The 27,336-nt window shown below is 44.5% G+C and overlaps 1 protein-coding gene across 1 annotated transcript in view; it reads right to left on the minus strand.

The window, feature by feature from the left end:
- The window catches only part of LOC311101976 (kinase suppressor of Ras 1-like), a 43,461-nt gene extending 18,113 nt beyond the window's left edge, over nt 1–25,348 (minus strand). The window contains exons 1-4 of the mRNA XM_084143201.1: nt 24,993–25,348; nt 14,557–14,697; nt 492–639; nt 17–380 (exon numbers count right to left, since the gene is read on the minus strand). Of these exons, the coding sequence (XP_083999327.1) occupies nt 17–380; nt 492–639; nt 14,557–14,697; nt 24,993–25,127 (788 nt within the window). The 5' untranslated portion in view covers nt 25,128–25,348. The remainder of the gene's footprint in view (nt 1–16; nt 381–491; nt 640–14,556; nt 14,698–24,992) is intronic.
- Nucleotides 25,349–27,336: the final 1,988 nt, after the last annotated feature.

A 27,336-nucleotide genomic window follows, 5' to 3' on the forward strand; every position in this document is an offset into this window, starting at 1 on the left:
ATTGGCCAGTTGTGACTCGTCGCTCTTGCTGCTTGTGAGGGTGATGTTGAAGGGGAGTTGCAGCAGCTTTCGGGAAAGGGGCGGGGGCGTACGTGGGGGGTGCTTGGTGCGTCTCTTGGAGGGAGGGGAATTGGACAGGAGCAGCGGCGAGGAGGGGAAAACGTCAGACATGTCGCCTGTGTAGACTTGATGCCCCTTATCGTCCACACTGGGTACAACAGTCACAGAGACAGAACGGGCATGGGTGTGGGGACTGAGGATGGAGCCACGGGGTAGTGTGGCGGGGGTGGAGGGGCGACGGTCCGGAGGAGGTAAAGTGTTACTGTCATGGCGGGGTGACTCTGATATCCAGGTTCCTGTGTCTTCCCTGACGTCCCCACCTAAAGCAGAGGTCAGAGGTTAGAGTTACAAACAGTACTCAACTACAGAGCACACAGCATCAATAAGCACAGTTATTAATGACAGAAAAAGAACATAATGGTGTGACTGACCTGTCTCAGTGGCACTCTTCAGGCAGGAGAGGGCAGCGGTGAGTCGAGAGCACTCCTCTGGGTTGGAGCCCAGCCGTCTCATGGTGTCCTGCACCTGACAACTGGACATCTGCAACAAAGCATCCAGGGACAGCTTCACTGGTACAGCCTGGAGAGAGAGAGGAGAGGAAGGTAGGATGGAAGGTGACCTGAAACAGATGGGAAGAAGACTGAGGCAGGGAGGTGTGTGTGCCAGAGATGAAGTAAAGAGAGAAGGGTGAGAGCGAGAGAAACGTGGGCAATGTGTGTGTGTGGTTGTCCCAGACAAGTTGCTATGACATTCTACACAGACGTGCTGTGACACACTATCAACCCAACCCTCAGACAGGACTGTGTCAACCCTGTGTCACTTCAGGGCAGGCAGGGAGTGGGGGACATTGTGTAAGATGTGACATTTGGTCACTCTGGAGGTTACTTGGTGGCTATTTCAAGTCCAATGAAAAAAACACTATCCTTAAAGGGATAGCTACACTGAACAAAAATATAAACGCAAAGACGGAGCTGCTCTTCCTCCCGGGGAAGGACTGCCCGTTCCATGATCTCGCCATCACGGTTGACAACTCCGTTGTGTCCTCTTCCCAGAGTGCGAAGAGCCTTGGCGTGACCCTGGACAACACCCTGTCGTTCTCCGCTAACATCAAGGCGGTGACCCGATCCTGTAGGTTCATGCTCTACAACATTCTGAGAGTACGACCCTGCCTTACACAGGAAGCGGCACAGGTCCTAATCCAGGCACTTGTCATCTCCCGTCTGGATTACTGCAACTCGCTGTTGGCTGGGCTCCCTGCCTGTGCCATTAAACCCCTACAACTCATCCAGAATGCCGCAGCCCGTCTGGTGTTCAACCTTCCCAAGTTCTCTCACGTCACCCCGCTCCTCCGCACACTCCACTGGCTTCCAGTTGAAGCTCGCATCTGCTACAAGACCATGGTGCTTGCCTACGGAGCTGTGAGGGGAACGGCACCTCCGTACCTTCAGGCTCTGATCAGTCCCTACACCCAAACGAGGGCACTGCGTTCATCCACCTCTGGCCTGCTGGCTCCCCTACCTCTGCGGAAGCATAGTTCCCGCTCAGCCCAGTCAAAACTGTTCGCTGCTCTGGCACCCCAATGGTGGAACAAGCTCCCTCACGACGCCAGGACAGCGGAGTCACTCACCACCTTCCGGAGACATTTGAAACCCCACCTCTTTAAGGAATACCTGGGATAGGATAAAGTAATCCTTCTACCCCCCCCCTCCAAAAAAAAACAAGAAAAAAAGAAAAAAAAACATTGTAAAGTGGTTATCCCACTGGCTATAAGGTGAATGCACCTATTTGTAAGTCGCTCTGGATAAGAGCGTCTGCTAAATGACGTAAATGTAAATGTAATGTAAATGTAAAGTATTGGTCCCATATTTCATGAGCTGAAATAAAAGATCCCAGAAATGTTCCATACGTACAAAAAGCTTATTTCTCAAAAATGCTGTTAGTAAGCATTTCTCTTTTGCCAAGATAATCCATCCACCTGACAGGTGTGGCATATCAAGAAGCTGATTAAACAGCATGATTATTCTAAAATGTGCAGTTTTGTCACACAACACAATGCCACAGATGTCCCAAGTTTTGAGGGAGCTTGCAATTGGCATGCTGACTGCAGGAATGTCCACCAGAGCTGTTGCCAGATTATTTTATGTTCATTTCTCTACCATAAGCCGCCTCCAACATCGTTTCAGAGAATTTGTCAGTACGTCCAACCGGCCTCACAACCGCAGACCACGTGTATGGCATCATGTGCGCGAGCGGTTTGCTGACGTTGTGAACAGAGTGACCCATGATGGCGGTGGGGTTATGGTATGGGCAGGCATAAGCTACGGACAACGAACACAATTGCATTTTATCGATGGCCATTTTAATGCACAGAAATACCGTGATGAGATCCTGAGGCCAATTGTGAGGCCCATTTCTTTTAAGGTATCTGTGACCAACAGATGCATATCTGTATTCCCAGTCATGTGAAATCCATAGATCAGGGCCTAATGAGTTTATTTCAATTGACTGATTTCCTCATATGAACTATAATTCAGTTAAATATTTGAAATTGTTGCATGTTACGTTTATATTTTTGTTCAGTATAGTTCACTCAGAGGTTTCTGAGATGAGGTACCCCAGTGCTGGACTGGTGAATTCCGGAATCTACTGGCAAGCCATGAAAAGAAGGCTTAACCCATATACCCCCATCAACCCCGGTTGTTTTACTGGAATGAATTCTCCCACCTCTGGTCTCCCTGGCGACAGTCCTCAGCCCAGTGGACCGTACTAACCAGAGTGGCGGGGGAGGGGGGTTTCTGGGATGGAGGCTTAATCGCCTGGCAACCATGGGCTTCCTGCATTGTCTCCATGGTAAAATAATTAAACTGACAAAGGGGTGCATGAAGTGGTGTTTGGCCCAGTGAGGGAGGCAGGAGACTGAGGAGTTGGATAGGTTGATTTGTTATAGTCACGATCTGGAGATCCACTGAGTATACGTTTCTACAGTCATATCAGTGCTGCTTGGGAAAACTGGGGCTTGAATCAACTTCAAAGGCCCTTTGCCTAGTTTCTTACTGTGGCTGTAGTACCTCACAATACCCATGGAAATAAAAAAGTGATTTACTTCCCTGTGTCACTGAGATGATGAGACCTGGTTATCAGAATTCTACTTCATAAAGCCTATTCCCAATAACCTAGCTGACCATAATGTTACTATGTCCACACAACAATGGACCTCAATACATTTGACATTTAGAGTCAGCAGCTGAGACAAGCATTGAGACTACACAGCTGTAGAATAGCAGACCACCTTCCCCAAGCCCTCACACTGTGTCACGCACGTTGACTGATGACTCGTGGAACCAAGGCGCAGCGTGATAAGCGTACATCTTTAATTAGTACTTAACACACAAACAAAACCAAAACAACAAACCAACGATACGTGAAGTCCTGAGGTTACACACACCAAACCTTTATGGATCAAGATCCCACAAACTTACTGGTGCCAACAGGCTGCCTAAGTATGGTCCCCAATCAGAGACAACGAGCTACAGCTGCCTCTCATTGGGAACCACCCTGGCCAACATAGATCTAAACGATCTAGAACAAAAAACATAGAAAACTAAACATAGAAAAATCCACACCCTGGCTCAACATTTAAGAGTCCCCAGAGCCAGGGCGTGACACACTGACTCCCTCACCCCCTAAGAACCACTGGCCTTCACAGCAGGGCCCAGGTGGTTGGGCAACTTGTGACAACAGACACACCGAGTTATATTTTTAGCCTGTCGCTGTTGTTATTTTGGACCCTTTTGTTTTGCTTGACAGAAATAAACTAGCAGGACTGCACAGGCTGTATGTGGGCCCTGGAGGAACCCACCCAGCCAGCCAGCCAGCCAGCCTTTTGTTATCATATTGACAGATAGTGTAGTGTAGTGTAGCGTAGTGTGTGTGTGTGTGTGTGTATTTGTGTGTGTGTGCGTGCATGCGTGCATGCTTGCGTGTGTGCATGCACAGTTGGCAGAAATAGGTAATCAATTCAACAGCTTGTATCATTAGTGTAATAGAACTTAATCACTTTAATGTACAGATTAATAACGGCAAGGTGTAAGGGACATGGTTGGGACCAGAGGCCTAGATAAGTGCCCACTTATTCCAGTAGTAGCAGGATCAAAGGGAGGGGGGAGTGGGTGGCAGCGGACCAGGTATCTGTATCTGGGCAGATGGCGAGAGGAGAGTCCCAGGATACAGAGCCCCTGGCTGGAACCTCCTCATTAAAACCAGATTACTTCTTTACCTGTCATGCCGATTGCCTAAGGTATTGCTTCTTCAATAAGCACTGTGGCACTTTATGTGTGTTGAGGTGCAATGGTCTAACGTGGAACTCAATCCCTCCATAGAATGATTTGTTTTTCCAGGGAGTCACTTTCTTCCTATCAGCAGACAGACTTTTTACCCACAACAAAAGACAAGCTGAGCTGGAAATTCACCAGAAAGCAAGGTGTCTAATGGGGGATATGGTACCTTTAGACTCTTTATCTTAGGACTATATGACACAATCTCAACCAACTGCACTGTCATGCCAGCCAGAGACAAGTGTCAGTAGAACATGTCCAACTATTCACTCATCTGTTGAATGTACACACACACACAAGGTACACACACTGTGCCAGCAGAGCACACACAGCAGGTGTGTGTGAGAGAGAAACACACACACACACACACACACACACACACACACACACTGTGTGCTGTGGGTTATTATACTGTGTGTAGGGCAGGCCAGAACTTCAAACTGAAAGCGTATGAAAAGGCTGACACATACCGATGCCTTTCAGCCTTTCTGGGCATGCCATGACTGGCTGTGTTCGGTGTTGATGTAACCTAATAATGATAGAACAGATGACTGAATGACTGACTACACAGAATCCGAAAGAGAGAGAGAGGTCTACAAAAACAGCTCAACTAAACGGTCCCTTACCACAAACAGACACATGACCACACACACCATGAACACACACAGGATGACCACACACACCACGAACACACACACCATGAACAAACACACAAACCACTTATCTCATCCCTGTGCCACCTGCACCCATTAATCCTCTAAAAGTCTAAGCCTTTTACCACTATAGCCCATAGAAACACATTGAATAACACATTCATAAAAGACAGTCATATCATATGGAAGGTTCTGAAGTGTCTGTCCTATATCTAGGAGATATACAGTAAGAAAGCTCAGGATATATATTGTTTTTTTTGGACACATATTTAGCCCCTTATTTTTGTTGGCACAAAACTACCTCCATACTTTTGTTTGTTTGTATGTGTTACCTTCAGACGAGTCGGTAACACTTGTGGGGATTGTAGAGCAAACACCATCTTTCCATAGAGTGTAGGCCAAACCGTTTGGATGCCACAAACATTTTGTGAGAAGACCGATTTTCGGAATGTCTCATGGTCTGACAAACACCACTGTAGCTCAGCCACCTTCCACCACAGATGCGGAAGGTCAACATAAGCGGATGCGGCGGATTGAGACGCAGCCCATGTAAAAAAAAACGGATATCTCTAGCTTAAACGGACAGATTTTGATGGGGATTTTTAAAATTATGTTACTTAGATTGACGCACGGGTCAATAGACTCTTAAGGATTTAATAACAACCAGGACAAGCCCCCTTCTATAAATCATCAAAAAAACACACTCATCCAGACACCCAGAACACCCAGAACATACACGTGAGCCAGGAGGTGAATACACTAATCAGCCTAGCTTCTGGAATACATAGAAACTTATGGGGGTGTAGTGAGATACCCAATGGGCTGGACGATTCTCTTTTCATCACTCATCTTGAAAATACGTATACTAAAAACGTGGAAATCAATCAATCCGCTATCAATAACACAATGGAAAAATCAAATAATGTATTATTGAAATAGCATGGGCGACTGAGGCCAAGTGGCAAACAATGATGCAGGCAGTAGGGATGGGGGTGTGAGCATTTGGGTCTGGGCAGAGGACATGTAGTCATTGTTTGTGTGCGTCTGTAAGTTGTTGTTCGTGTGTATATGTTTGTATATGGAGTGAAAATAAATACTATAAACAAAGAAAAATAAACTTCGCAAGGGACACACATGAACACACAAACACACACACAGACATACACACACACAAACACAAATAAATACACACAGAAGGGAGCATACTAAAACCTGTTAACATCAACAAACTAAACTGAACAACCGCCTCTTAAATCCCAACATTAAAAGAGGCCAAACTAAACAACATTAATCTTCTCTGTGCTACTAAATCCCATATATTGTGTACTAACACAGTATTATCAGCTAATAACTTACTTAGTGTACACAGCTACAGCTCTATCAGCACTACGGAAACAAGTCACTCTCTAGTAAGAAACCTCTGGCTAACAGGAAACAAGGAAACACATGGTAAAAAAAGCAATGTTGCTGTACAAAAGGCTTTCCTTCAGTAGATCGCTCTAAAGCTTTCCTATAGTACATACCATGTGCTCCTTATGGACTCTGTTTGTGGTGGCCTCTTCTCTAATGTCCCAGTGATATCCCTAGTGCTCCAAACTGCTGTCAAAAACACTGTGAGCACTCAACTCCTCTCCCGAGCGCAGTCTCTCACACTCCCTGTTTTTTTCTCTCTCCCTCAGTCCCTCCCTCCCTTCCATCCCTCCTTCTCTGTCTCTCTCTCTTTTCTTTCCAAGCAGGCTCTGCCAGATAGCCAGCTTGTCTGTCTTCCTGCTTCTGGCATGCCAAAGCAGTGCATCAGGCATTGGGCCTAACAGAACATCTCCATGCTGCCCTGGGCATAATAGGGAAGCCCTATAGAGTAGCCAAACACAACAGCAACCCGCCAAACACAGTAACCCCACAAAGCAGCTGCAGTAGAATGGGAGACTGCTAGAAACAGTTGTATAGAATCCCAACAGATAGGCAGTCTGTGCAGAATGCAGCCAGTGACCTCAAGTCTAACAGCCATAAAGACTACTTTATGAGGTTGATTCATATATCTCTCGCAGTCTCTGATGGCTCAGGAAGTCCTTCCTCCAGACAGGACCATGAAGACGAGGGGAGACCCATAACTAATCAGTGCTTTGCCACCCAATCTCAGAAGACTGCCTCCACTTCCTCTGAACACCAGCATTTTTCCACAGGCCATGGTCCTGGACGGTCCAGATAAGACGAAGGCTGCCCATAAGACCAGAGGATAGTGAGAAGGGAGGATGGAAGAGGGAGAGAGGGAGAGAGGTACGGGGATATATCTTCCACAAGGGCACAGGGAACAGAGGTTTGTTGAGGTCCTTTGTACTTTTTCTGCTGTGACCGACCTCCTTCCTCTCTTCCTTGGGGAGAGCCTGTTACTGTAGCTGATCTGAGATTACACTAACTAACCCCTGGTTCTTCATACATGTGTTGATTCAGTCTGGTCCCATGCTGACACTAAATCATTCTTAACGCATATTGACATCTCCCATTAGTTGAAGTTGTACACAAGCAAGTCCCAAGTGTTTTACGTAGCTATATACAAGTAAATGAATAAATATTTAGAACAAATGAAAAAAATTTTTTTTATAGATGGCAAATTTTATATTAGTTGATAGGAACAAAAAGTGGAGCTATGCTAACTAAACACAACTCTTTACCCCTGGTTATCACTGCCTCTTCATACATTTTCCTAAACTGTCCAGTCATGCAAATGTGGTAGAGAGGCACGCCTGATCTGGGCTCTGCCTTGAGGGCCATTCCTCACCTCTTCCTGTGTAAACAGTGGCAGCGCCGGGCCGGGCCCAAAGCCTCCCTCTCTCTCATATCTCCCAGGGTTTACAATGGCTGAGGACTGGGAGAAGAGCGCTCATTATCTGGGATCTTTTATAGCCTGAGATCTGTTTGTGCTGTCTTCCTAACTCCTATGGTCATTGTCACCGCCAGGACTTGGCAAGACAAGTTTCAAGTTTTAATGTCACATGCAATAATCAATAACAATGTATTACTAGAGAAAAAAGCACACGAGAAATAAGAATAAGAAATACACAATAAAATAAGTAAGTAAGCATACTATATATATTCCCACAGGGGGTATGAAAAAAAAAATGTATGCACTAACTAACTGTAAGTCGCTCTGGATAAGAGCGTCTGCTAAATGACTGAAATGTAAATGAAATGTATATAAAGGACATTTTCAGTTCCAATACCACATTTACATGTGCAGGGATACTAGATATGTATAGGGGTAAGGTGACTAGGCAACAGGATATAAGATAAACAGAGTAGCAGCAGCTTGCATGTGAGTGGGTGTGCATGTGTGTGTAAAGTCAGTATAAATGTATGTGCATATTATGTGTGAGCAAATGATGGAGTGAGTATTTGTGTGTGTGTTGGAGTGACAGTGTGTGAGAGTGTGTTGGGCCCTGTGAGTGTGAATAGAGGCAGTGCAAATATTGAAATAAAAGGTCTACCTGTGTGGCTCAGTTGGTAGAGCATGGCGCTTACAATGCCAAGGCTGTGGGTTCGATTCCCATGGGAGACCAGTATGAAATAAAATAGTATGAAAGTGTATGCATTAAAATGTAATAAAGATACAATGTAAATTGGTCCATGTAGCTATTTTGTTAGCTATATATCAGTCTTAGTGCTTGGAGATAGAAGCTGTTCAAGAGCCTGTTGGTGTCAGACTTGATGCACCGGTACCTCTTGCCGTGCGGCAGCAGAGAAAATAGTCTATGGCTTGGGTGGTTGGGGTCTTTGACGATTTTCCAGGCCTTCTTTTCACACCGCCTGATATAGAGGTCCTGGATGGCAGGGAGCTCGGCCCCAGTGATGTACTGGGCTGTCCACACAACCCTCTGTAGCGCCATGCGATCGAGGGCGGTGCTATTGCCATACCAAGCAGTGATGCAGCCAGTCAATATGCTCTCAATGGTACAGCTGTAGAACCTTTTCAGGACTTGAGGGCCCATGCCAAACTTTTTCAACCTCCTGAGGGGGAAGAGGCACTGTCGCGCCTTCTTCACAACTGTGTGTGTGTGTGTTTGGACCATTTTAAGTATTTAGTGATTTGGACACTGCCACCCCGTCGATGTGGATGGGGGCGTGCTCGCCCCCCCGTTTCCTGTAGTCCACGATCAGCTCCTTGGTCTTGCTGACGTTGAGGGAGAAGTTGTTGCTCCGGCACCACACTGCCAGGTCACTGACCCCCTCCCTGTAGGCTGACTCATCGTCGCCGGTGATCAGGCCTACCACCGTTGTGTCATCAGCAAACTTGATAATGGTGTTGGAGTCATGCGTGGCCACAAAGACGTGGTTGAACAGGGAGTACAGGAGGGGACTAAGCACTCCCCTGTGGGGCCCCCGTGTTGAGGGTCAGCATGGTGGAGGTGTTGTTGCCTACCCTCACCACCTGGGGGCGGCACGTCAGGAACTCCAGGATCCAGTTGCAGAGGGAGGTGTTCAGTCCCAGGGTCCTAAGCTTGGTGACGAGCTTGGAGCGGACAATGGTGTTGAGCGCAGAGCTGTAGTCAATGAACAGCATTCTCACGTAGGTATTCCTCTTATCTAGGTGGGTGAGGGCAGTGTGGAGAGCAATTGAGATTGCATCATCTATGGATCTGTTGGGGCGGTATGTAAATTGGAGTGGGTCTGAGATGGTGGAGTTAATGTGTGCCATAACCAGCCTCTCAAAGTACTACATGATTACAGAAGTGAGTGCTACAGGGTGGTAATCATTGTGGCATGAAGCCTTAGAGTTCTTAGGAATGGGGATGATTGTGGTCATCTTAAAACATGTGGGGATTACAGACTGGGAACGCGCCCTGGAATACCGTCGGGGCCCGCGCCAATTCGGGTGTTGACCTGATTTAAAGACCCTTCTCACGTCGGCCTCGGAGAGCGAGATCACCCAACACAAACAGATATGGTACCAGGCTAGCTCTTTTAGCACATCGGATCCCAAATGTACCCAACAACAGACTGTCAGCCGACTGGTGCCACTTTTAGTGTGATGAGGTGAATACATTCCTGCACTGTGAGTCATATAGCGAATGGAGAGGAGCCCTGGTTAAATGAATGGCCATTGTTGCCAGGACACTTTCCTAGGGAGGGAAATACTTTGAGTGAATTGACAATCCTGTCCTATGAGCTGTGGTAGCATGGTCTACACAGAAGTTAAAGTAGAGAACGGCTTGTTTTCTAACCTATTCAATTAAAACAGGTCGCCAGATTTACAGGAATAGTCAAAACATTGTTGATCTCCAAGAATGGACATTTGCATTCATGGACTCAACAAAACAATGTTGACAAAACAATGTTGTCAATCCATTGCATAAAAACTTACAGTTGAAGTTGGAAGTTTACATACACTTATGTTGGAGTCATTAAAGCTCATTTTTCAACCACCCCACACATTTCTTGTTAACAAACTATAGTTTTGGCAAGTCGGTTAGGACATCTACTTTGTGCATGACACAAGTAATATTTCCAACAAGTGTTTACAGACAGATTATTTCACTTATAATTCACTGTATCACAATTCCAGTGGGTCAGAAGTTTACATACACTAAGTTGACTGTGCCTTTAAACAGCTTGGAAAATTCCAGAAAATGATGTCATGGCTTTAGAAGCTTCTGATAGGCTAATTGACATCATTTGAGTCAATTAGAGGTGTACCTGTGAATGTATTTCAAGGCCTACCTTCAAACACAGTGCCTTTTTGCTTGACATTATGGGAAAATCAAAGGATATCAGCCAGAAACAAATTGTAGACAAGTCTGGTTTATCCTTGGGAGCAATTTCCAAACGCCTGAAGGTACCACGTTCATCTGTACAAACAATAGTACCCAAGTATAAACACCATGGGACCACGCAGCCGTCATATCGCTCAGGAAGGAGACGCGTTCTGTCTCCTAGAGATGAACATACTTTGGTGCGAAAAGTGCAAATCAATCCCAAAACAACAGCAAAGGACCTTGTGAAGATGCTGGAGGAAACAGGTACAAAAGTATCTATGTCCACAGTAAAACGAGTCCTATATCGACATAACCTGAAAGGCCGCTCAGCAAGGAAGAAGCCACTGCTCCAAATCCACCATAAAAAAGACAGACTACGGTTTGCAACTGTACATGGGGACAAAGATCATACTTTTTGGAGAAATGTCCTCTGGTCTAATGAAACAAAAATAGAACTGTATGGCCATAATGACCATCGTTAGGTTTGGAGGAAAAAGGGGGTGGCTTGCAAGCTGAAGAACACCATCCCAACCGTGAAGCACAGGGGTGGCAGCATCATGCTGTGGGGGTGCTTTGCTGCAGGAGGGACTGGTGCACTTCACAAAATAGATGGCATCATGAGGAAGGAAAATTATGTGGATATATTGAAGCAACATCTCAAGACATCAGTCAGGATGTTAAAGCTTTGTCACAAATGGGTCTTCCAAATGGACAATGACCCCAAGCATACTTCCAAAGTTGTGGCAAAATTGCTTAAGGACAACAAGTCAAGGTATTGGAGTGGCCATCACAAAGGCCTGACCTCAATCCTATAGAACATTTGTGGGCAGAACTGAAAAAGCGTGTGCGAGCAAGGAGGCCTACAAACCTGACTCAGTTACACCAGCTCTGTCAGGAGGAATGGGCCAAAATTCACCCAACTTATTGTGGGAAGCTTGTGGAAGGCTACCCGAAACGTTTGACCCAAGTTAAACAATTTAAAGGAAATGCTACCAAATACTAATTGAGTGTTTGTAAACTTCTGACCCACTGGGAATGTGATGAAATAAATAAAAGCTGAAATAAATCATTCTCTCTACTATTATTCTGACATTTCACATTCTTAAAATAAAGTGGTGATCCTAACTGACCTAAGACAGGGAATTTTTACTTGGATTAAATGTCAGGAATTATGAAAAACTGAGTTTAAATGTATTTGGCTAAGGTGTATGTAAACTTCCGACTTCAACTGTACATGCACATGCTTTCTCGCTGTGAGCGGAGAATAATGTTATTTTCAATTAGACGCAACGTTAGCCTACCTCAGTGTCCCACATGTGCTGCTCTTCACTGGTTTGACCCTACTATCTCTGTCTGTCTTTCCCTGTAAGTCCACCTATTGAATCCACTGCTAAGGACCTGCAAGTTCCTGTGTCGTAGTCTGTATCAGCGATCCTACGCTGTTCAGTGTTACGTGTCTGTGTGTGTGAGAGCACTCTCGTCCGTGTGTGTGTGAGAGAGTGCTTACGTCCATGCGTGTGAGTGTGTGTGGTATGTGGGGAGGCAGGGCCGTGTATATAAATAGTGTGGCAGGCAGGGACAGCGGGGGGGGGGGGGGGGGGGGTTGGAGCAGCTGACTGTGCACATTCTGGGCCCTCAATGCGAGCCAGAGCCAGGCAGAGCCAGATTGGGTGAGGGCTCATCATCAGGGAGAGAGAGGGGAATGTACTGTAGCTGGCATGGGGCACTGAAAACACTGCAACCTATCCACTAACTCTATATCTCTTTCCTTCGATCTCATTTTTATCTCTTTACTTCTATCTCTTTCCCGGGCCCCACCCTTTCTTTCTGTGTCACTATTTCAGTCGCTTACTTTCTCTAGCCTTAATCTCTAGGCCTCTGCAGAATCTCTCATCTTGCAGTTGTAATTGTAGACTTACATAATTAGTCTATCTCTCGCTCTCCCTCCCTAATTTTCTCAGAATCTCTTATACACACACACATAACACTCCTCCTTCTCCCCCTCTTGGCTGATCTTACACATTTAAATGGCCTCCCACTGGACACAGACGTCATTTCAACATCTAGTGTTGATTTACATTTGGTTGAGTTGTCAACTAACATGAATTCAATGTGAAATCAACAAAAAATGTCACCATGTCATTGGATTTAGGTTAAAAGTTGAAATTCCCAATCACATTAAATGTTTTGGTTGAAATGACGTGGAAACAACGTTGATTCAACCAGTTTTTGCTCAGTGGGCTGTGTTTTCAAAGAGGGCTTGGTAGAGAGGAGCAGGTTAGACTGGTCTGTGATAGACACAGATTAGTGACAACACGTGGGCCAGGACACATACTGTATATAACAAAAGAGTATCCTCCTATTCTGTTTTTGACAGTTGCCAACTCCTGAATAGCATCATCTGCACAAACCTGCTGGGTGTGCAGTATATGTACATACATATTCTGCCATTTTGGTACAAAGTAAAAACACATAACACCTAAACATAGGCCTGGGTATAGTGAGGGGGGTATGGCTGGAGGCCAGGGACAGGAGCGGGGGCATGGACTGGAGAGGATCCTGTCAAGAGTTGACGACAGACCAATAGGGTTTGGGGGTGGGTAGGTCTCAGAACCCAAAGCGTACAACAACAGTCCTAAATGCCGGTCCTGGAGAGAATACATTTACGGTAAAAAGTGATCGCTCATTTTCCATTGGCAGAGCAAACTGTCTCTATAAAAACACCAGATTAAATGTTTTTGTGTCTGTACTAGTCCTGACAAAATAGTGACAGAAACTCTCCCCGTGAAGATGCTACTGCCAACTGCAAGGGTGGAGACAGAGCGGAACTACAAAAGCCTGCTTTCAGCAAGGGCCTTAATTGCTATGAAATATGTCCTATCATAAGCATGCTTCCGCCCAAAAGAAACAAAGACCCAAATCCAATCTGACACAGATAGAGGGAGCTGGTTCACTAAGGATGTTAACATTGCATTGAAGGAGTTAACCATGTTCTGTATCGGAAGAGTTAACCATGTTCTGCATTGGAGGAGTGAACCATGTTCTGTATCGGAAGAGTTAACCAAGTTTTGCATTGGAGGAGTTAACCATGTTCTGCATTAGAGGAGTTGACCATGTTCTGCATTAGAGGAGTTAACCATGTTCTGCATTAGAGGAGTTAACCATGTTCTGCATTAGAGGAGTTAACCATGTTCTGCATTAGAGGAGTTAACCATGTTCTGCATTAGAGGAGTTAACCATGTTCTGCATTAGAGGAGTTAACCATGTTCTGCATTAGAGGAGTTAACCATGTTCTGCATTAGAGGAGTTAACCATGTTCTGCATTAGAGGAGTTAACCATGTTCTTTAACCATGTTTAAAGTTAAACTGCTCAGAAGCTGCTCCTATTGTGGACATTTTCATTGGATATTGACGGGAAACATCACCTGTCCTGAAATTATAGTAAGCAATGAGCAGGAACATCTTCTCTTGAATAACAAACTGTTATGCCATGTCACCGTCAGCTTAGGGCAAAATGGTCCTGGTCCAGAGTACATGGAATCTGAGGAGTCCAACATGATTGCCCTCTCTAGGTCAGATACAAACTAACCAAACTAACCTAGGTATTTGAACCGTTCAGAGGGGACTGTACAGGGATCCCATTTCATAGTCTCTCAGTTGCTTTCCCTTTATTCACACACACAACACACACACATACACATACACATACACATACACACACACACACACACACACATACACTGTGTGACCAAATAGTACCTGTATGAGTTCAGGTCTGAGGTTGATGGTGCAGAGCCAGTCTACCAGTCGAGGGTAGCTGGCCAGAGCCTGGGTCCTCTGTCTCTCAGGCACTCTCTGCTTACACTGCAGCTGCTTACAGATGTACTTAGTCAGCTTCACCTGGAGAGGGCGACAACACAAACACAAGAGTGATAAGATGCCGCTTGGTCTGATCTCCAAAAATATTGATGGGGAAAATTGATTTAAGAATGTTCCGAAAAGAACTGAAACACAGACGATGCTAAGCAAAAGCATTATGCTGACTGTTATTATAACCAAGTAGAACAAAATGAGTGGAAAATGAAACTTACAGCACAATAAACAGTTGATCCTTTGCAAGCACAGTGTGTGGGCGTTTCATTTCATTTTAACAAAGGAGGCTGACAACTAACTGACAACTAACTGACAACTAACTGACAACTAACTGACAACTAACTGACAACTGCAGGTGTGAAACCCACTGATGTCTGAGAACAAACTGCATGGTGTTTCTTTCTTGTTATTTTCAGCATGAGGTCTGGTGTTCTATGCAAAACGCCAGTGAGAAGTGAGACTAAGCTCAGGCTGAGGAAATCCCCCGTGTCAACTAAGTGTTAGAGTGGGCCGCAGTGGAGAGAGAGAGAGAGAGAGAGAGAGAGAGAGAGAGAGAGAGAGAGAGAGAGAGAGAGAGAGAGAGAGAGAGAGAGAGAGAGAGAGAGAGAGAGAGAGAGAGAGAGAGAGAGAGAGAGAGAGACACTGAGTGTACATAACATTAAGAACACCTGCTCTTTCCATGACATAGACTGACCAGGTGAATCCAGGTGAAAGCTATTATCCCTTATTGATGTCACTTGTTAAATCCACTTCAATCAGTTAAGATGAAGGAGAGGAGACAGGTTAAAGAAAGATTTTTAAGCCTTGATACAATTGAGACATGGATTGTGTATGTGTGCCATTCAGATGGTGAATTGGCCAGACAAAATATTTAAGTGCCTTTGAACGGGGTATGGTAGTAGGTGCCAGGCGCAACGGTTTGTGTCAAGAACTGCAACATTGCTGGGCTTTTCACGCTCAACAGTTTCCCATGTGTATCAAGAATGTTCCACCACCCAAAGGACATCCTGCCAACTTGACACAACTGTTGGAAGCATTGGAGTCAACATTGGCCAGAATCCCTGTGGAACGCTTTCTACACCTTGTCGAGTCCATGCCTTGACGAATTGACGCTGTTCTGAGGGCAAAAGGGGTGGGGGGTGCAACTCAATATTAGGAAGGTGTTCTTAATGTTTTATACACTCAGGCCTAAAAAAGGACAACTTTGTCTCAGAAGCACCTGTGTTATAAACTCTCAAGAACATGAATGTAGAATGTTGAGGTGCAGCCTTTTTCATGGGAGCGTCGGCCTGTGCCACTGCCATGACAACTGAGCACCATGGAAACCCTGCAGCCACCGACAGCGGAACCCGTTTATGCCAAAAATGAGATTATGGGAGATGCTGGGCTGGGGTCACAGAGAGGACGGGTGGTCCTCTGTAGCTCAGCTGGTAGAGCACGGTGCTTGTAACGCCAAGGTAGTGGGTTCGATCCCCGGGACCACCCATACGTAAAAATGTATGCACACAAGACTGTAAGTCGCTTTGGATAAAAGCGTCTGCTAAATGGCATATTATTATTATATTATAGGACTAGATAGATCAGTTCGAGCAGGGAAGGGCAACATTGATGGGGGTGGGGGCCACAAAAAAATCTGAATTTATCATGAGAGGCCGCAGTGGGGGGAATTGACCAGAGGGCCGCCATTTGCCCATCCTTGAGTTAGAGTATAGAGTCAAGATGTTCACCTTACCTTCGGACACCAGATCCCAGAAAGCAAGCTTTACCTGGCTACCAGTGGACTGAACTGGACTCACAGAAACTGTACCTCTTTTCCCTCTGTCCAGCCACAAGCATTACTTCTATTCTTATCCCTCTGTCCAGCCACAAGCATTACTTTTAGCACTTTTTGGAGCTAAATTTAATATGTCTGCAGAATTTCAGTCTGTTTTTTAAGTATTTCGTTTTTTCAAAGACTGATTTTAGCTTACCTCTTACCCATAAAGCTGCAGCTGGAGGTGAGTGGGGTAAGGGGATGGGCAACTGTAAATATGGATGTTTTAGTTCATGTTTAAGCTCCCATCTTCAAACACTGATGGTTCTGGTAGGTTTTAGGGAGCCTGGCCTAGTCAACTCAAATAAAATAAAATTGTATTTTTTCACATGCGCCGAATACAACAGGTGTAGACCTTACCGTGAAATGCTTACTTACAAGCCCTTAACCAACAATGCAGAGTTAGTAAGAAAATATTTGCTATAAGTATTAACAAATAATAAAATAAACTAAAGTAAGAAAAAAAGTAACACAATAAAATAACAATAACGAGGCTGTATACAGGGGTACCGGTACCGAGCCAATGTGCCGGGGTACGGCTTAGTCGAGGTAATTCAGGTCATATGTACATGTAGGTAGGGGTAAAGTGACTATGCATAGATAATAAACAGGGAGTAGCAGCAGCAGCGTAAAAAAGGGGTCAATGCAAATAGTCCGGGTAGTCATTTGATTAACTGTTTAGCAGTCTAATAGCTTGGGATTATATGCTGTTAAGGAGCCTTTTGGACCTAGACTTGGCGCTCAGGTCCCGCTTGCCGTGCGCTCAGTGGAACAGCATTAAAGTTTTATCAGCACTAGACCAGTCTGAAGGAGACGGTCTCTGAATGCCCTCCTGTCTCTCTCCATATCAGAGAATGGCCGTAGTTGATTTGATGCACTTGACTGAGCGACTAGAGTAAACCAGGCAGTGTTGGTTTGCACCAGACAACGCCTGGCCTCGTTCCGCTGTGGCGCTCACCGTTATTCACTGTCTATCTTTCTCTCCATCTCCCAGCTCTGTTACATGGCAGGCACACACAGCGAGGGGTAGGGCAGGCTGAGTGGGGCCCATGGGGCAGACAGGCAGCACGTATCTGTGCCCACCTGTTTTACCACAGTGTGTGTAACTACATTTTGTGTATTGTGTGTGACAATGACCCAAGAGAAGGGCCTTTTCACAGATAGAATAAAGGAGGTGGCCTTGGCTGCCAGTACTCAACCTTTCAATGTTAGTCTCTATGTACCAGGCACCGTGTGGGGGTGGGATTATAGCGGTTCTCAAGTTACCATTCTCAGCCACTATCACAGTTCATATCTTGAAGCTGTGCTTGTACTGTATATTGTGGTTATGAAAAATACCACAGTTCGCAACTTATAAGCATCACTTCTCCATGTAAGTTTCCATCTATGGAAAAAACATTTGTGTGCATCTTAGTTAAGGCAAAGGAAACAGTGATAGATGTGACAAAGAGAGCGAGTGAAAAGGTCAAGAAAGGAAGGAGAAAGAGAGATGAAAAGGGGAGGGGGGGGGGGGGCGAGAGACAGATCGTTTGCAAAACCACGTGGGAGTTTCCTGACACCACACAAACCATCACTTTGTATTTCTGTTTCTTCCACTGACTGCACCGTAGCTGCTGCTTTGGATAATCGTCAAAATGATCAAACTAGCACTTCTATGATCTTACCAATAAAGTGTGAGAGCCTCAAAAGTCCTGTAAAATTATCATCAATAATGACTGAGTGTTGTTTAAGGACAGGCTTCCCAGAAACAGACAATGTGGGTAGATAATATGGGCCATGTCCATCCCTGGGTTGCCAGATCTGATTACAGAGTAGAAGCTGACTACTGGAAGATTAGTTAGTGTATGGAAATCAGATGTTAGTTAGGTGTGGTCTGTTTGTAGATTTAACTTTAGACTGAAGGAGTCACATGGCCATGTAATAAGGTGATAGTAGCACTAGGGCTGTGGCGGTCATGACATTTTGTCAGCCGGTGATTGTCATGCAAATAACTGCCGGTCTCACAGTAATTGACCGTTAATTAACATAAACATGTTTAGCATCGCCAGGCTTCCATGCATAGCCTAGAAGCCACTGATGCAGACCTTTTGAACATCTACATTTAAAAAAGTAGAAATTAAGTGTAATAAATCCAGTTAATTTAGCCCACACCATCACAATAAATCCATTATTTATTTTAGGCAGGTCTAAAGAAACATGATATGAAGAAAACGTAGCCTAATTCAGAAGAACAGAATGGCATACTCTGAGTCGTCCTTATGTTAGGCCCTGATCTGGCTATGCCATATGGCTGTGGGCTACACTAGTTCATTTAGCAGACAAGATTTGCTTATAATTCCCGTGGCATTATTTTATATTATTTTATAGTATGAAGAATACAATTGAACATAGCTGAATAAAATAGAAAGGATATTTTCTCCAAACGATTTCCGAGGGAGTGCGCACATGCGGCTATTCTGTGTTGAGCGGTTAACAAAGAAACAGGTCCTCCTACACTAAACAAAAATATCAATGCAACATGCAACAATTTCAAAGATTTTACTGAGTTACAGTTCATATTTCACATGACTGGGAATACAGATATGCATCTGTTGGTCATAAATACCTTTAAAAAAAAGGTAGGGGCATTGATCAGAAAGCCAGTCAGTATCTGGTGTGACCACCATTTGCCTCATGCAGCGCTACACATCTCCTTTGCATAGAGTTGATCAGGCTGTTGATTGTGGCGTGTGGAATGTTGTCCCGATCCTTTTCAATGGCTGTGTAAAGTTGGATGTTGGCAGGAACTGGAACACGCTGTTGTACACGTCAATCCAGAGCATCCCAAATATACTCAATGGGTGACATGTCTGGTGAGTATGCAGGCCATGGAAGAACTGGGACATTTTCAGATCCTTCCGACATGGGGATTTATCCGTGAAGAGCACACTTCTCCAGCGTGCCAGTGGCTATCGAAGGTGAGCATTTGCCCACTTACGACGCCGAATTGCAGTCAGGTCAAGACCCTGGTGAGGATGACGAACATGCAGATGGGCTTCCATTAGATGGTTTCTGACAGTTTGTGCAGAAATTCTTTGGTTTGCAAACCCACAGTTTCATCAGATGTCCGGGTGGCTCGTCTAAGAAGTTCCCGCAGGTGAAGAAGCCGGATGTGGAGGTCCTGGGCTGGCGTGGTTACACGTGGACTGAGGTTGTGAGGCCGGTTGGACGTACTGCCAAATTCTTTATGACAACATTGAATGTGGCTTATGGTCGAGAAATTTACATTAAATTATCTGGCAACAGCTCTGGTGGACATTCCTGCAGTCAGCATGCCAATTCAAGCTCACTCAAAACTTTAGACATCTGTGGCATTGTGTTGTGTGACAAAACTGCACATTTTAAAGTGGCCTGTTATTGTCCCCAGCACAAGGATATGTTTTGTCGATGGGGGGGGCTATATCGGTCCGCTAATACAGGACTATTAAAGGCCTAGTGCACAACTTTTGTGAAAAAATATTTAAACATTTTCAGCACCCTCAGCACCCCTACTTCCTGCGGCTATGGAAACATGGGACCAACACTTTGTTGCTTTTATATTTTTGTTTAGTATATATGCTTAATTTAAAGTTATTTATGCAACTGTTGTTGTGATACAAACGTTAGGCTATATGTTTAGATTTTTTATACATTCTAAGGCTGCATGATGTGACTAATGATGATTTGAAAAAGGTTGCATGAAAGGCATGAGCTCTGCTTTGTTTCTTGTGCAGGCTGCACACACTTCATCAGTCTCTCATTCACAATTTGACAAGCACTTGATAATATTCTCACCCATCAGACTATTTTCAATTTAATCTGGTCTTTACATATAGCCTACTAATATATGTATGGAATAATTTTTTATTTAGACCGGCCCACAAAAAAAATACATGTAATCCGTAGCCTGCACTCGTATAGCGAATGGAGGTTATGTGCAGTTATGTTTTTAATATGCCAATGCCAGGTAGGCTACACCGGTTGTAAATGGATTAATGTGCTTATTTAAAGAGTTGTGCAAAAAACATAGCAGCACGAGAAAGCTGGGATCCTCTTTTAAATAGTGGCCAGTCAAAACTCACGATTGTGCAATGACTGGGCTTATAAGAACACGTTTCACTAGGCTCTGTAGGCTATGGGCTCTCTTAACGGTGTTCCAGGGGTCCTAGGCTATAGGCTACGTTTGGAGTTATTTGGCCACTTTAGTTGTGATACAAACCTTATCAAAACATATAGGCCTATGGGCTTGGCTACATGATGCCTGCCACTATGATTTGAAAAAGTCGCAGAAAAAAAGGCATGTGCTGTTTATTGCCTTAGTCTGCACACGCTGGGCATCATTCACAAGTGATAATATAGTCACCCATCAGACTATTCTCAATTTAATCTTGTCTTTACATATACTAAATCATATATGTGTGAAATTAGTTTTGATTTAGAATGGGCCATTATCATGCACTTGTCGGAACAGGGGCAGGGGAAAAACATCATGTCATCCATATGCACTTACAGTATATAGCGAATGTAGGACGCTTTTCCTGCAGGTTCATTTTCATGCCAGCCAGGTAGGCTATACTCCGGTTGTAAAGTGAAGCAATGTGCTTAATATTAGGAAAGTAGAGAAATAAATATAGTAGGCCTAGCCTATAGAAAGCTGATGGGATCCTCCTTTTTTAAAATTGAGGCCATTACTCTGTTTTCTCACGCTATTGCATAGCCTATAGAAATGTTGTGCAACATTAACTCATGGGCTCTCATGAAGTGTTTTTTTATTGCATTGATGTCAGAGTGATTAGAGGGACAATAGAGTTACCAAGTTTGGTAGGCTACTAATGACCATCAGCCAGTGCACAGTTTTGGAGAAGCCTAGTTACCATTACTAAACGTGGACATTTGACAGCGGGTCATGACTTGTGACTGTGGTGGTAATACTGTCACCGTAACAGACCTAAGTAGCACCCAGGATTAATCTGAAGCCAGCCTCTCTATACATTCAACATCACAGGCCTTTGAAGTTTACAAGGACAGTGACTTCACTTTACAAGACCATTAACATAATTTTACAGTAGGCACTTCCCTGGTTTACGAGCTGCACTGCTCATTCCTCTAAGACAGTGTTTTGGTTCAAACAATTCAAAGACAACGTTGTACACAACAATGACCTTCTTCACACAAGAATGACCTTATTATTGTGCAATTGCAATGCAGCTAATATGAGGACGTTGAAAACCAGTCGGAAACACAACACCACTTCTGCAATTACATAAGAACCATGTTTCAGGCAGCATCAAACATCTCTCCAATTCTTCATCATCTGGTGTCCAGCAACGCTCGAGTCTAGCCTATCCCCACCCCCCACACACCTGACCTGTCCTGACGGACACAACATCTGCCCCTTGTGGTCAGAGTCCTTTATCCATCTCTTTATGACAATGACAGTGTAGGACAGTGCTGCTCATCTGCAATATCCAATGTAAACACAATACAGGCTGTTTACATGGACAGACCTGAGTAACCCAACTCCCCATGCAGCCCCTTAGCTCAGGCCTGACCACCCTATACAGACAGACAGGCCTATTGTGGATTAGAGATGAAAAGGGGGGGGGGGGGGGGGGGTTGAGAGAGAGGGGGGAATAAAAAGGGAGTGAAAGAGAAAGAGAGAAGGGGGAGAGGAAGGAGAGAGAGGAGAGAGACACGGACAAAGACAGAGAAAGAAAGCGAGAGAGAGAAAGGCCTGGCAGTGGCTTTTGTTTGTACAGTGAGGGAAAAAAGTATTTGATTCCCTGCTGATTTTGTGCGTTTGCCCACTGAGAAAGAAATGATCAGTCTATAATTTTAATGGTAGGTTTATTTGAACAGTGAGAGACTGAATAACAACAAAAAAATCCAGAAAAACGCATGTCAAAAATGTTAGAAATTGATTTGCATTTTAATGAGGGAAATAAGTATTTGACCCCCTCTCAATCAGAAAGATTTCTGGCTCCCAGGTGTCTTTTATACAGGTAACGAGCTGAGATTAGGAGCACACTCTTAAAGGGAGTGCTCCTGATCTCATCTTGTTACCTGTATAAAAGACACCTGTCCACAGAAGCAATCAATCAATCAGATTCCAAACTCTCCACCATAGCCAAGACCAAAGAGCTCTCTAAGGATGTCAGGGACAAGATTGTAGACCTACACAAGGCTGGAATGGGCTACAAGACCATTGCCAAGCAGCTTGGTGAGAAGGTGACAACAGTTGGTGCGATTATTCGCAAATGGAAGAAACACAAAAGAACTGTCCATCTCCCTCGGCCTGGGGCTCCATGCAAGATCTCACCTCGTGGAGTTGCAATGATTATGAGAACGGTGAGGAATCAGCCCAGAACTACACGGGAGGATCTTGTCAATGATCTCAAGGCAGCTGGGACCATAGGCACCAAGAAAACAATTGGTAACACACTACGCCGTGAAGGACTGAAATCCTGCTGCGCCTGCAAGGTCCCCCTGCTCAAGAAAGCACATATACAGGCCCGTCTGAAGGAGGAATGCTGCCTATGACCCCAAGAACACCATCCCCACCGTCAAACATGGAGGTGGAAACATTATGCTTTGGGGGTGTTTTTCTGCTAAGGGGACAGGACAACTTCACCGCATCAAAGGGACGATGGACGGGGCCATGTACCGTCAAATTGTGGGTGAGAACCTCCTTCCCTCAGCCAGGGCATTGAAAATGGGTCGTGGATGGGTATTCCAGCATGACAATGACCCAAAACACACAGCCAAGGCAACAAAGGAGTGGCTCAAGAAGAAGCACATTAAGTTCCTGGAGTGGCCTAGCCAGTCTCCAGACCTTAATCCCATAGAAAATCTGTGGAGGGAGCTGAAGGTTCGAGTTGCCAAACGTCAGCCTCGAAACCTTAATGACTTGGAGTAGATCTGCAAAGAGGAGTAGGACAAAATCCCTCCTGAGATGTGTGCAAACCTGGTGGCCAACTACAAGAAACGTCTGATCTCTGTGATTGCCAACAAGGGGTTTGCCACCAAGTACTAAGTCATGTTTTGCAGAGGGGTCAAATACTTATTTCCCTAATTAAAATGCAAATCAATTTATAACATTTTTGACATGTGTTTTTCTGGACTTTGTTGTTATTCTGTCTCTCACTGTTCAAATAAACCTACCATTAAAATTATAGACTGATCATGTCTTTGTCAGTGGGCAAACGTACAAAATCAGCAGGGGATCAAATACTTTTTTCCCTCACCGTAACCATGTTGTTGACTGCTGGTTCCCTGGTTCCCTCAGTCCAGTCCAGTCTCAAAGACAACCAATGGCTGTTCATCTGTAATAAGAGACAGCCATGTTGGAAATCTCCTCCCTTATCTTCTCCTCCCTTCTTTCCCCATTCCTCCTCTTCCTTCCTCTCCTCCCACTGTTTCTCACTCTATCTTTTGCGCTTCATTTGATTTTCTTGTTCAAAAGCCCGCACTGAGAATGCGTGGGAGGGAGAGAAGCTAAATTTAGATGTTGCTACAGTCACCAGTACACAACAAGCACTCTGATCTGCACTCCCTGAACCAGCTCCCTCCTTGGGAAGATGGCAATGATAGTGATGAGAAATCCAGACCACACGGTCTTCTCCAGTGCTTCAAAGTCAACAATCCCATGGGAGATTGAGAACACTGGGAGGGAGATTGAGAACACTGGGAGAGAGGCCAGTTTAGTGGTACTGTACCTGATATGACCTGTACAGAATAGGTGATGTTATGATAATGATAGTTAGCATCTCCATGTATGTATGATCCTAAAGGGATGGCTCCGTTTGTAATATCCAGTTGAATAACAATGTGAATGGATCACGGTGGAGGCGGCAACTCAATGTTTAGTTTAGTGAGGAGTAGAGATGTGCATTGTGGGTTGCCTGGGGGACAGACTGACTTGATGGAGAAGCGAAACTGACAGTATTCATTGAGGGGACAGATGTGTGAGAATATCATACAGACTTTGTCTGATGACAGCCAGTCATATCCTTCATTGTACCTTTCATCAATGTTTTTCTGTCTTACAATTTTATAAGAAGTTCATAAACTGTTAATTATTCGTTTATAATCTGTAATAAACAGTTTTAACACATAGGTGTTGCCTTAGGCTACGGAGCTGTTATTGATTATGGGCATGGAAGGAACAGGGAAGTTTAACCTAAATACAATATACCTACTATAGGCCTACAGCACATCAAGGACTGTTTATCTATAGGCCAGGCCTATATGCACGAGATAACTGTATCATTTGTATTTATTTTAAGAATGTTGTGTGCTCGCAATGTCTATTCTATTATTTTCTATATAAAACCAATCTAGTAGCCTATATCATGGGCACAACACACATCAAATATTTTAATGTTCCACTGTCTCTCTCCGTCACACACACCCATAAGCCAACAAGCTGAAGTGTATTATGATAACTGTATTATGATAAGTGTATGTTATGGCTATGTTACCCATACTGTACCTCCAAAGTGCGTATTTCTTTCTGAGTGAGGTCGCTCAATGCAGCGCATTTGGTTCGGAGTCCTTGTAAACTAAAGATTGAGATCTCGATCATATTCTGGATGAGTTCGCACTGGTGGAGTGCGTCCATGTCCATCGCTGCGCCACCTTCACTGTCCCCGTCCGATAGTTAATTATTTTGAACCATCCTTCCACCTTTGACTGGCAAACTATCCATTCCTCGGCATTGGCACGGCTTGACAGGTTGGGTTGAGTTTGAACAGCTAAAAAGTAGACACGCTACAGGAACGCATACAAAAAAATAAACTGCACTTAGTAATAGACTCCCAAGAGCTGCAAACGAAACGAATAGAACAATTAATCTAAAACCTTTACTGTTTTAGCTGTCTGTCACTTCACTGAGCAAACCGTGAGTTCCGTGTATTCTCAAGAGCTACTACGTAGCTAACTTCTGCATGGTGTTTGACAGAGTGGCCGCGTTCCAGGTAATCTTTTAATTTATTTCGCGCTGCGCAGATGATCATATCTCACAAGTCCTGGAGAACTGTTTTATCCTATCAGGATATATAATGAGATATAGAAATCTTCACAAGACGATTGCTATATCATACACAAGTACAATTAAATGACTTTCTTGCAAACTCTAAACCCAACAATGTGGTAATCAATATCAATGTAGTACTAAAAAAAACACAAGGTAGAACAAAAACACAATAAATAAAATATGAAATAAGAAGAACACAAGAAGTAAGTCAGCAATATTCAGGGTCAGTTCCAATACCATATTTCCAATGTGCAAAAATACTGAAGTGATGGAGGTAGATATGTATAGGGGTAAGGTATTTGTATTTTGTATTTGTATGTATTAAGGATCCCCATTAGCACTCTTCCTGGGGTCCAGCAACATTAAGGCAGTTATATACAATTAAAAACATTACATGACATTACATTTCATAACACTTTTCACAACACATAAGTGTGTGCCCTCAGGCCACTACTCTACTACCACATATCTACAATACAAAATCCATGTGTACGTGTATGTAGAGTGTGTGTGTTAGCATGTGTATGCGTGTGTCTGTGCCTATGTTTGTGTTGCTTCACAGTTCCCGCTGTTCCATAAAGTGTATTTGTATCTGTTTTTTTAAAATCTGATTCTACTGCTTGCATCAGTTACCTGATGTGGAATAGAGTTCCATGTAACCATGGCTCTATGTAGTACTGTGCGCCTCCCATAGTCTGTTCTGGACTTGGGGATTGTGAAGAGACCTCTGGTGGCATGTCTTGTGGGGTATGCATGGGTGTCCAAGTTGTGTGCTAGTAGTTTAAATAAACAGCTCGGTGCATTCAGCATGTCAATACTTCTTACAAAAACAAGTAGTGATGAAGTCAATCTCTCCTCCACTTTGAGCCATGAGAGATTGACATGCATATTATTAATTTTGGCTCTCCGTGTACATTTAAGCGCCAGCCGTGCTGCCCTTTCTGAGCCAATTGTAATGTGCAGGGATACTGGGTGACTAGGCATCGGCATAGATGATAAACAGAGTAGCAGCAGCATAGATGAAGATTGTATGTGAGTGTGTGTGCTTGTGTGTAGAGTCAGTATAAATGGGTATGGATGTTATGTGTGTGTGAGCAAATGAATGAGTCCTGTGAGTGAGACAGTGGAAAAATTTAAATAAAATAAACTCAACTCAGACAGTGTAGCCATTTTGTGAGTGTGCATAGAGAAATAAAAAGTCAATAAAGATACAAGGTAAACTCGGTCCGTGTAGCCATTTTGTTAGCTATTTAGCAGTTTTATGCGTGGGAGAATCTGTTCAGGAGCCTATTGTGACAGACTTGATGCAAATCACATTAAATCAAATTTTACATTGACATGTAATCGAGGTTGGTGCTGTTGCCATATCGAGCAGTGATGCAGCCAGTCAAGATGCTCTCAGTGTTGCAGCTGTAGAACTCTTTGAGGATTTGAGGGCCCATGCCAAAACTTTTCAACCTCCTGCGCCTTCTTCACGACTGTGCGTGTGTGTGGACCATTTTAAGTCCTTAGTGATTTGGACACCAAGGAACTTGAAGCTCTCAACCCGCTCCACTGCAGACCTGTCGATGTGGATGGGGGCGTCCACGATCAGCTCCTTGGTCTTGCTGACGTTGAGGGAGATGTTGTTGTCCCGGCACCACACTGCCAGGTCACTGACCTCCTCCCTGTCGGATGTCTCATTGTCGCCGGTGATCGGACCTACCACCGTTGTGTCGTCAGAGTACAGGAGGGGACTGAGAACACACCCCTGTGGGGCCCCAGTGTTGAGGGTCAGGGTGGCGGAGGTGATGTTAACTAC

The sequence above is a fragment of the Coregonus lavaretus genome (genome assembly GCF_964263955.1).
Source record: "Coregonus lavaretus genome assembly, chromosome: 26".
NCBI classification, from domain to species: Eukaryota; Metazoa; Chordata; class Actinopteri; order Salmoniformes; family Salmonidae; genus Coregonus; species Coregonus lavaretus.